The sequence below is a fragment of the Glycine max genome, chromosome 16, assembly GCF_000004515.6.
Source record: "Glycine max cultivar Williams 82 chromosome 16, Glycine_max_v4.0, whole genome shotgun sequence".
NCBI lineage: Eukaryota > Viridiplantae > Streptophyta > Magnoliopsida > Fabales > Fabaceae > Glycine > Glycine max.
In genome coordinates, this window is record NC_038252.2 from 27966357 (window position 1) to 27978240 (window position 11884).

At 31.5% G+C, this 11884-nt stretch overlaps 1 protein-coding gene across 1 annotated transcript; it reads left to right on the forward strand.

Annotated features, from left to right (window-relative positions):
• Positions 1–10726, forward strand: LOC100806748 (alpha-mannosidase). Its single transcript, XM_003548793.5, has 29 exons — positions 1–568; positions 706–789; positions 954–1042; positions 1188–1362; positions 3115–3234; positions 3321–3413; positions 3504–3575; positions 3888–4001; positions 4109–4209; positions 4290–4383; positions 4487–4654; positions 4756–4845; positions 5302–5367; positions 5444–5500; positions 5580–5799; positions 6500–6633; positions 7077–7142; positions 7240–7299; positions 7540–7611; positions 8181–8228; positions 8384–8503; positions 8602–8667; positions 8914–9026; positions 9109–9199; positions 9420–9530; positions 9608–9703; positions 9783–9830; positions 10047–10115; positions 10266–10726. Exons 1-29 carry the CDS (start codon positions 356–358, stop codon positions 10452–10454), a joined length of 3039 nt encoding a protein of 1012 aa, XP_003548841.1. The 5' UTR covers positions 1–355; the 3' UTR covers positions 10455–10726.
• The last annotated feature ends 1158 nt before the right edge of the window (positions 10727–11884 follow it).

Consider the following 11884-nt stretch of genomic DNA (forward strand, 5'->3'; position numbering starts at 1 on the left):
AATTTGAGGACGGAAACTTATTTGGATAAGGAGTGGGAGAACCAATTTCATGCCCGTGACAAAGTTTAGAGTTACACAATTTAAAAAAGCTAAATAACATTCATAAAAGGTTGTCAAAATTCAAATACGTTTGTTAGACAAGTGATATAAAGTAATTAAATTACCCTTATTCCAGTGGTGTGCACCTCGTGTTAATCACAATTTCCTAGGCCGGCACTCTTAGGCATGGACCAATCAATGTCCACTTTTTATTTTATATGTTTGGTCTTGTTCTAAGCTTTTGTTATATACCTTTTCTATAATATTAGTTGAATGGTATAATCTTCACAGACCCAGCACAGTTTGGGTGTTGGAAATGGGAAACTTAGCTGCAGAGTCTCTCTGTGCTTTATTGTTGCTATGTTTCTATGGCAAACTTATAGTTAGTGCTAAATACATGAAGTATAATACTGGGGCCAGTATTGTGCCAGGAAAATTGAATGTTCACTTGGTTCCACACTCCCATGACGATGTTGGTTGGCTGAAAACCATTGATCAGTACTATGTTGGGTCAAACAATAGTATCCAGGTTAGAATCACAAGATTCCTCTGCGCTTTTACATTCATCTGTGTTAGTAACACATAATTGTTCACTTGTTAAGGCTTCATACTTCATAGTTTCTAAGTTTAACTTTCTTTTTTGTTCTCTGCTTGAATGTTTCGTAGGGGGCATGTGTTGAGAATGTGTTGGACTCGGTGGTTGTATCTCTTCAGAAAGACCCAAATAGAAAGTTTGTGTTTGCCGAAATGGTAAACTCTATGGAAATCTAGCAATTAACTATGTTCCAATGATGTTAAAATCACAATTCATAATTCATATATGACACCCTTGTTTATGTTTTTGGTACATTTACTTCAATCAGCAGATTTATTAAATTTTTTGGGTTTCATTTAATTCGTTAAATAAATGTTAGGCATTTTTCCATCGATGGTGGGTAGAACAAAGTCCAGAAACACAAGAACAAGTGAGAAAGCTTGTGGATGCGGGGCAGCTAGAATTCATGTACGTATTGTATTGCATTTAGTGAGCTACATTTTGTTGGGGTCCAGCTAGTGTATTATTGTGTTTTGATGTGTAAGAGATAGAGATTACAGAATCTTATATTGCAGTGTTGCACATGTAACTTTAATGTGCTTTTTGTCCGTAGAAATGGTGGTTGGTGTATGCACGATGAAGCTGCAACACACTACATAGACATGATTGATCAAACCACTTTGGGCCATCGCTTTATCAAGGACCAGTTTAACAAGACTCCTACTGTTGGATGGCAGATTGATCCATTTGGTCACTCTGCTGTGCAGGCTTACCTGCTGGGAGCTGAGGTAAGTAAGCCCATTACGTATGGCCTAATTTGATTTTTTCTTTTTCTTAAATTCACTTTTTGTCATGTTGTAGTTTTATGATTATGCATTTGGTTCATAATTTTTTTATTACTTATTTGATCTCTCACGTTTTAAATTTTAGCAATTTTGGTTTACTTTTAGCCCGCCATCAATTTCTTAACAGAAAAAAATTTAATGTGACATCTAAATAATGATATAATGATATGATACATGTGTGATATGGACGTGCTAACATAATGGATGATCAAGTAGTCTAGTACATTTGTTGATATTTGAAATGATTTTGTTTGGAAAATAAAGCCTTCGGTGAGAAAAAAGAAAAGGAAAATAAATCCTACGGCATGATACATTTTAGAATTTTTCCACTAATAGTTATTTCTTGATAATTGTCATTTATAAAATTCTAATTTATTAATTACTTTAGAGAATTAAATAGATATTAATTATTTTTATTTTTATCTTTTGATTTTATCATGAAATTTTAATAATATTATTTGATGAATTTATAATTTTGAAATTAAAAACATTTGATAATTTTTTTAATTTTCTTTAATTTATAGATTATAAATTATAAATATTTATTTTATATAATTAACTATATTATAAAAAATATATTTTAATATGTAAATTGTAGTTTAAATTTATAGTTATTAATCTAAGAAAAGAATGTATTTTTAATATTTATATTTTTTTGTTCAACGTGATCGAAGTCTCTATACCTTTATATTATGAATTTGGTCCTTAAACTGTAAAAGTATGTGGATTTTGACTATTTTTTTGAGAATTCATTATGTTTTTTTTTAAGTTTGGAAAAAATGAATCTGTATATTTTTTAAAAGTTTGAGGATTAAATTCATCAATATGAAAACATAAAAACCTTGATGAATTTTAATTTAAATTATGATATAAAATTATTTTAACTAATTTCTTTTAGAGATTTTGAAATTTAATTTAGAGACAAATTAAAGGAAATATATTTAAGAAATAGACAAATAAAAAATATTTTTATTAATGTTTAGAGTATTGTGTGAAATGTATATCTGATAAAAGAAAAAGAAATATGTATTCTAATTTATAAGAAAGCAAAATGAATTAACTTTTTTTTAATAAGTTAAAATTGGATTATATCAGTTTATAGAAAAGTTTTTTGAGAGAACATTTAAAAAGTTGAAGCTAAAATTATTTGTTATTCACATTAACAAAGGGAAGCCTTTAGTTTTTATCTAGAGTGTGTTTGAATGGACGAATTTAAAATTATGAAAAATTTTAAATTTTAAGAATTTCAAATACTTCAATTGAAATTCTTTTATTTTCAAAATTTTGTGTTTAGATAAAAAAAATTAAAACTGAGGGTGAAAAAAAATGAATGAAAAAAGAAAAGATATGATTGATGTGCTAGTTATATGTGTTCCTCTACGCTCATACTCGATCGATGTTCCATGAATTGTATTTGTTGATTGAAGAAGACTGTAAGAAGAGAATTTCAATTTCTTTTCTTTTAGAAGAAAATTGAAATTTCAGATTTTTAGTTGTTTAAAATTGTGTTTTAAAATTCTAAAATTTTAAATTTTTCACAAAAAATTTCAATCAAATTCTTTGATAAATTATTTTTCTTATTAAAATTCTCTATCCAAATGCACTCTTAATGAATTTGACTTCCAAATTAATTGAATAATTGGAATTGTTAGGAAATAAAAAAATAGAATAATCTCTTTCTATTTGCCATTGCAGCTTGGTTTTGATTCTATACATTTCGCAAGGATTGATTATCAAGACAGAGCTAAGCGCAAAGCTGATAAGTCTCTTGAAGTTGTTTGGCGTGGCTCCAAAACATTCGGTTCTTCAGCTCAGGTTTGGCTTGCAACTTATGTACCATTATTATGACTCATTCCTTCCTTTGACTAAAATTACTAATGGTTTCAACTTTGAAATTGCAGATTTTTGCCAATACTTTCCCTGTTCATTATAGTGCTCCAAATGGTTTCAACTTTGAAGTCAATAATCCTGATGTTGATGTTGGTCCCGTACAGGTTCTAACATTCAACAACCGAAATGCTGATGTTATTTTGCATATTTTGTTATGCATATGGCTTATTGCACATCTCCAATTATATATGCAGGATGATCCTCTTATTTTCGATTACAATGTTAAACAACGTGTCAAAGAATTTATTGATGCTGCTACTACCCAAGTAAGTCCATTCTATTCCACAATTTTTCTATAGAGTGGCCATTTTCTTAGTATATCCAATGACTAATTAGTGTATCATCATACCGACAGAAATGAACCTTCTTGTGTGGACTGATAGATTATATTAAATTGTGTCTATGTTAAATATATCCTACATATTTATTCAATGTATAGCGGGAAATTGGTTTTCACAAATTTGAAATATGACTTGTGGAATTTAAACTGAGAATATCTCATTTCTTGTACCAATTACCTTTCTTCTCACTTAAATAAACAAGAATGTGCAAATTTAATTTAGTTGTGCTTAATATAGGCAAACGTGACGAGGACAAATCATATAATGTGGACAATGGGTGATGATTTCCAGTACCAATATGCAGAGTCTTGGTTCAAGCAAATGGATAAGTTAATTCACTATGTTAATAAGGTAAGGGATTATAATGCATATATAACCCAGCAATTCATTTTTGTACAAGTATTGGTTGCATCATGCTGAGTTCAAAAAATACATGTTTCTCTGCTTTTATTCTTCAGGATGGAAGAGTAAATGCTTTGTATTCCACTCCATCTATTTACACCAATGCCAAAAATGCTGCTAATCAACTTTGGCCACTGAAAACAGATGATTACTTCCCGTAAGGATATGTTATAATTTTGTTCACAAGGCAGCTTATAATCTTAACCACTTATGCATACTCCGGATTATTTCTTATAGGTATGCTGATAGTCCAAATGCTTATTGGACGGGCTATTTCACTAGTCGCCCAGCCTTAAAACGATATGTTAGGATGCTAAGTGGATACTATTTGGTAAAATATCGATGCCCTAAACAAAGTAAAATTGGATGGACTTTTCTTGCTTGCTTCCAAGTATTCTAATTAAATATGGGACATTGTTAACATTTTAATGTAGGCAGCACGTCAACTTGAATTCTTGGTTGGAAAGCAATCAACTAAATACAATACTTATGACCTTGGAGATGCTCTAGGAATTGCACAACATCATGATGCTGTCAGTGGCACTGCCAAGCAGCATACAACCAATGACTATGCCAAAAGATTGGCTATTGGAGCCTATGAGGTCCCAAATAAGAACTTTCCAAATTTAAAATTTGAAAATATATTTCGTGTGTTGACATTTGTTTATCTGGTCAATTTTCTAAAAACTATGATTTCTTATAGGCTGAAGCGGTTGTTAGTTCTTCTTTGGCTTGTCTTACTAGAAAACAATCAGGTGATAAGTGTTCAACACCTGCATCGGCATTTGCCCAGGTAAAGTTTCAAACGAAAGAGAAAATACTATTTCTCCATTTTTGTTAAGTACTTATTAGTCTTGTCTAGTGTCTTGCCAAAAAATGTTGAAGCTAGTTTTGTCATTGTTCTATGCTTTTAGCTACAAATATATCCGTAAGACTTGTTTACCATCATTTGTTTCTTGTAGATTATATAGTTAGTCTCATATTCTTGATTAATATATTTTTTTTATTTTTAAAAGAAATAAAATTCTATTCTAGAATAATAATATATATAGAATTACATCAAATATTTTCATTATCATTAAATTAGTTTACTCAATTCATAAGTTGATTATTAAGTCTGTTGATTTGAAATTACAGGATGGTTAAATGTCATAGATGACAAATTTATTTTTAAATTTTGTCATTTTGATTTGTCTGTCATTAATACTTTTTTTTTCGTTTTTTTTTCATTATTGTTGGATTTTGGCAGTGTCAATTGTTAAATATTAGTTACTGCCCTCCGGCAGAAGACAACATTCCAGAGGCTAAGAGTTTGGTAATATTTTCCTAATTTTTCAGAAGAAATTGTAGCTAAATTTTATCTTTCATACGTTGATAATAATTATTTCCAGGTAGTAGTGGTGTATAACCCACTTGGGTGGAATCGTACTGACATTGTCAAAATACCGGTGAGTACATATCATTTACTTGCAGCATCATAAAACAAGTCAATTCCAACATCGCACTAAAGGTGACAATTTGCATTAGGTTAATGATGCTAATCTTGTTGTCAAAGATTCATCGGGCAATAAACTAGAAGTACAATATGTGGATGTGGATGATGTTACGACAAATTTAAGAAAATTCTATGTGAAGGCCTACGTGGGGGTGTCACCAAAACAATCCCCAAAGTACTGGCTTTTGTTTCAGGTTTCAGTACCTCCACTTGGATGGAGTACATACTTCATTTCTAAAGCAACTAGAAAAGGTATAGTTCCATTCCCTCCTTTTCTAACTTCAGTATTTTTTTTGTCATTTTGGACAACACCATTTTCCATTCTGAGTCATGGCACATTGGTAAAGGTACCTTGTGACCTCCATGTAAGGTGATGCATATTTACCCTCTCTCCAGATCCCACGAAGTGGGAATGTTGTACATTGGATCACCCTTTAACGCCATTTGGCCCTGATGATCTCTTTAAATGCATTTTGGGTAGACATAAGCAGTGTTAGGCTACCCTTTGGAAAGCCATTGCATGTGTTAGGAGAGAGAAACCATGAAAAAGATTTTGTTTTTATTTTTTGTGTTGGACCAAATGTTCCTTAGGCTCAATTTTTATTGGAAACAAGCACACACAGTGATTGGTCTCTCCAATACGAGGCTTTGTTGAGAAGACTGTGTCTATCCATGATCCATTTGAAAATGTGCATCACAAGTTCCATGCAACACTCTTTTTTGAGTTTAATTATGATGCACTGGTAGTCTAAAGTATTTTAAACTATCAATCAATAAAAAATTATTTCTGATTTGATTTTTAAGATAATTTTCGTAAAAAATTATAAACTTATTTTATATGAGATTAGTTATTGAATGTTAGAATAAAAAATATTTACATTGTCGGTGCATTTTAATTAAATTTATTAATTATCAGTATTAAATATACTTTGTTGTTGTTTCAACTTGATAGGGACTAGGAGAAAAGATTTATCTCACACCAACAGTCAGAAAGGTGACACCATAAACATTGGGTCGGGAAATTTAAAGATGTCCTTTTCCTCAACATCTGGACAACTCAAAAGGATGTATAATTCCAGAACTGGAGTAAGTATTTTACAAAGTTCATACAACACAAAATAATGTTCTTAATTTGTGTTAACTGGGTTATCATTCTTGATAAATTACCGAAGTAAGGACTACACTATAGTGGACTATATGTGCCCTTCAATATATAGAAAGAATAAGTTAAATTTCTATTTGACATAGACCAGAAAGTAAAAGTAGCGATTGAGATTTCCAGTTTACATAGTCCCCACAATCATCGAACTTCAAATTATCGTATACCATTTATTCTTGAGCTTTATTTTGTGTTTGTTGAGTATATGTTCTGTCGAATTCATATATATGCATAAAGGTAATAGATTCCAAGGCATAGCAAGTATGCCTAAGGCATATTTTGTCACTTAGGTTTAGCTTATTGATTTCATATCAAGACATATTTCTAAGGGTGTGATGGAGAGTATTCCATGATTTTTAAATTTTCCCAGGTTGATATACCTATTCAGCAAAGCTACCTTTGGTATGGATCTAGTGAGGGCGATAGTGATCCTCAGGTGTGTAATTTCTTTGCACATACAACTAATTCCAATAACATTAAATTAGTACAATTACAATGTATGCTTCAATGGTGTGATGTGATTTCTGCTATAGGCTTCTGGTGCATATATATTTCGGCCAAACGGATCCCCCCCAAATATCGTTTCAAGATCAGTAAGTTTCATCTTTGAATTTGTTAACGTGACATTTTTTTATAAGAAAATATAAGTGTGAATTTAACCTCTAAAAGTCTAAATAAACAATAATACACTCATAAAAAATCATTCATGTCTTTGATTTGCCATTCTTCTTGCTCTCTTACTATATTTCTTTCCATTTCCTTTTAAGCTTTTCATATTTCTTGTACTACATTTGTTATTTTTATAGGTGCGTTTTGATTTAATTTCCATGCAGGTGCCTACAAAGGTAATTCGTGGACCACTAGTTGATGAAGTTCATCAGAAATTTAGCTCTTGGATTTACCAGGTCAGTAACTTAGTAAATTTAAGTCTAGGATACAAAAAGTATTTTGCATTCATAGAATTGTAAAGATTTTAAGGTAATTATCACTTATATTGGCAAGTCCATATATTCTATGTTGTTATAAATGTAAGGATTTCAAAACACAATAATGAATGCTGAGTATTGGTGTTTAGAGGACATACCTCAGCATCGTTTTCTTGAAGTAAAGTAAGTGACGTTATCTTGGATCTTAAATGATGGAATTTATCAAAACCTAGTGCTGAAATGGATTGAATGTATACAAGACTAGAAAGCAGGAAGTGATATCACATTATCTTGGATCTTATATGATGGAATTTATCACTAATGTTTAGACTATAATTGAGTGATTTAATATTGAAAATCTGCACATTGCTGAAAAACAAAGAATCATTGTATTGGAAAATGTTGCAACTCATTTCTTCAATTTAAGTTCATTTTAAGTTATAGATTATAATAGTTATCCAACTAATTGTAAATGATAGTTTGATTGATTATTTAAATGCATTTTCTCTGCCATGAATTTTTTTTCTTACTATTTATTTATTTTTTAGGTTACTAGGCTTTACAAAGACAAAGAACATGCTGAAATCGAATTCACTGTAAGTTGCACTATCTTGTCTCGTGAAAGTTCGTATTATGTTTTGTTATAGCAGCAAAATAGAATATTATGACTGTTGATTGGCCCAATATGGATTCTTTAATATGGAGTTCTAAAAATAACATATATGATTCTAACTGAAGTTTATTTTTGAAGATTGGTCCAATTCCTACTGATGATGGAGTTGGAAAAGAGGTGATCACACGAATGACAGCAAATATGGCCACAAACAAGGAGTTTTATGCGGATTCCAATGGAAGAGATTTTCTAAAACGAGTAATCTAATACAATTTTTTTTCTGATTTATTATGAAATTCTCTGGGGAGAAAATATTGCAACATTGGGTTTTATGACCCTTAAAAATGTCAATGCAGGTTCGAGATCATAGGGAAGATTGGCCTCTGCAAGTAACTCAACCAGTAGCAGGAAACTATTACCCAGTAAATTTTTTATACTCTCTTAGGGTCATCAAATTTCGGGTTTTAATTGTAGATAATGTGTCAGGGGTATGGAAATAAAAGAAGCAAAATTATATCATGGCATCAACCACAAGAAAATCAATTAAAAGAACTTGAGAGAGGGGGCGGGGGAGTAGTTTATTAGTATTGTTTCTTTATAGTTAACAAACTTCTATAAAATTGATTAAATTTATATAAAATTATGCTATTTTTTTTTTGTTTGTCCAGCTTAATCTTGGAATTTATACTAAGGATGAAAAATCTGAGTTCTCAGTGTTAGTTGATCGTGCCACTGGTGGAGCCAGCATCAAAGATGGTGAGGTGGAATTGATGCTTCACAGGTATTCAAGCTTTCTTTTATTAATGCTAATTCAATATTATTTTATTGCAAACAAAGTATTAACACAATGTTTACTACTCAAGGCGTATTCTCCATGATGATAGTCGAGGAGTTGGGGAACCACTTGATGAACAAGTTTGCGTGAACAATAATAATACTTGCGAAGGACTAACAGTATGACAATGTCATCAATTAAATTATACTTCTTTGTATCCTCTTTACTATTGACTGAGTGACACATTTAGTTTGTTTCTATGAAAGATGTGGATTGAAACAATTCCATTTTACTAGCTTGGTAGAAAAACTAGAAAGTAGCAAATAATTGTGTTTTCTTTTCTTCTATCTATATATTGAATATCCATCTCTATTTTTTTTTCCTTCTATGTAATATTAGGTCAGAGGAAATTATTATATCAGCATCCACAAGCTTGGAGTTGGTTCACGCTGGCGTCGTACAACTGGTCAGGAAATTTATTCTCCATTCTTAGTGGCTTTTACACATGAGGTATGACTCATCAGCTGCATGTACTTATGGATTAATAATCATCACCATAGTATACTCATGAGATTTTTATTGATCAGATCTCGGAAAATTGGAAGTCCTCTCATTTGACGAAAGGAACTATCATGGATCCAAATTACAGCTTGCCTCCCAATATTGCTTTGATAACTCTTGAGGTAGAATAACTTTTGCAAGGATATCTATATTCTATAGAACTCAGAGACTGTCCTTGTCTCTAACTAAAATGTTTTGCAGGAGTTGGATGGTGGAATTGTGCTTCTCCGTTTGGCACATCTATATGAAGTAAGCCTATAAAAATATTTATAATCCTATTCGTATTTAACTTCAAAAGAATCGAGCCAAAGTGATTTAATAAAATTCAATAAGATCATGTACCAACTCTTGCATAAATACATGTTTAGCGTAATTCAGTTGCATTAAGTAATATTGTAATAATCTTTTTTCTTGCAATATCAGTTCTAATCTCATATATTTCTATCATGTTTTCAACTTGATTAGCGAAGTGAAGATGCTGAGTATTCGACTCTAACGAAAGTTGAACTAAAGAAGTTGTTTGCCATGAAAACGGTATGTAGAGCTTCTTCTCACCCTTTAAGAAAAAGGGTTTACCCATTTTGGCCTGTCTTTGTGATACACATATATACTTTCTCAGATAATTTGTCCATAAAACATTGTTTGCTTGGTCTGTAATGGGTGATTTGATGTTTTATTATGTAGATAAGGGAGTTGAAGGAGGTAAGTTTGTCATCAAACCAAGAGAAATCAGAAATGAAGAGGATGACATGGAAGGTTGAAGGGGACAAAGGACAAGAACCTCAGGCAGTTAGGGGTGGCCCTGTCAGCTATCACAATTTGGTTGTTGAGCTTGGCCCCATGGAAATACGAACTTTCCTTTTGAAATTTTAAAATAGCTCAAATAATCATTGATGATTTTATTTGAAGGAATAAACATGTTTGATCACATGACTTTTACCCTTGTAAAAATTGGTAGAGGGAGACCAAGAACGATTTTGAAGGAAAACATGAAAAGAAATGAGTAAAGATCCTATCCAATGACTAGAAATAATATATTTAAGACTTTGGTTCTTAACCAAATCTAACGACATCAGGTAACAGTGTAACCGACTCCATCTAAGATTGTTGTTGTTATATTGTCAGATAAACATGTTTGATGTTTCTATGTTGATTATTGTCTTCTATTTTTGATTGCAAAAGGCTTATTAATCTATAGATTTAGCAAATGAAGTGCACAATATTATCAAATAACGCAATATACAGATTGAATTGTATATGATGAGGTTGAGGTACAAGTATATAGACATTACTACATATGAATAATGCTAATTACCTTGAAACTGGTTTCATTGCAAGTAAATATGTAAGATCCAACCTTTCTTTTATCCAAGCAAAGATAGTTCTCCAACATTAATAATAATAATAATAATATTACAGAAAATGTTATTTTTCTTAAATGAAAAGTTTTCTTTTTATCATATTTGTGTGTTTTTTTTAATCAAATAAGTTAAGCTATATGTACTTGATTCATTATATATTTCATAAAACTTTGTTTAATTAACTTAACGAATCGACTCAAAGTTAAACTTACATTATATTAATAGATGACTTCTATGGTGAGGTACCACTTCATGTGGTTTATAGTGGATCACAATTTTTAGCTCTTAGATTAATCTCACCCTTAGATCACTATGGTACACCCTCCACACCATATACCTTCCCCTTTCCCATTGTCATAGCTTTAATCTTTTGTGTCTCTGACTTTGCAAGTTTGTTCTAAAGCCTATCTACATCCTTACCATGAACCATGCCAAGTGTCAAGATCTCCATAGCTAATCTATTCCAAGGAGAGGGAAAAAGATCTTGGAATATAGATCTCAAGTGACAACCTCCTCTTCATCATGTACAAGAACGTCATTTGTGCTAGAGACATCTTGACGTTGACGATGGTGACAAGGATGATCTTGAAGATGAAGATGGCTTCGTCATGTTCCTTACTCATTGTCGCTTCCACCCCCAAGATCTTCCGCATATCTTCGACTTGAGGTTTGAAATTGTCACTGAATAAAATGGAAAAAAATGAACATTTTGAAATTCACATCTAGAAGGGGAGCATTTCAAAATTCACAATAATGAGAAAAGAGGCAGTAGAGGTGGTGGGAGGTGACATGTGAGTGGTGATAGAAGGAGAATGATGGCAGTGATGGGGTCACCGAAGGCAATGAAAAGCCTACTAGAAATGGTTAAGAGAGAAAGAGGGTAAAGATTTGGAGTGGAAGATGCATAATAACAATGCGTATCTTAGATTAATTTAAGGGTTT

Bases quoted from the DNA above. Each gene is read 5' to 3' on its own strand.
- LOC100806748 (XM_003548793.5), top strand. From the start codon at position 356: ATGGGAAACTTAGCTGCAGAGTCTCTCTGTGCTTTATTGTTGCTATGT. The intron at 4,210-4,289 runs GTAAGGATATGT...TATTTCTTATAG, and splicing joins AAAACAGATGATTACTTCCC to GTATGCTGATAGTCCAAATG. The intron at 7,612-8,180 runs GTCAGTAACTTA...TTTATTTTTTAG, and splicing joins TTAGCTCTTGGATTTACCAG to GTTACTAGGCTTTACAAAGA.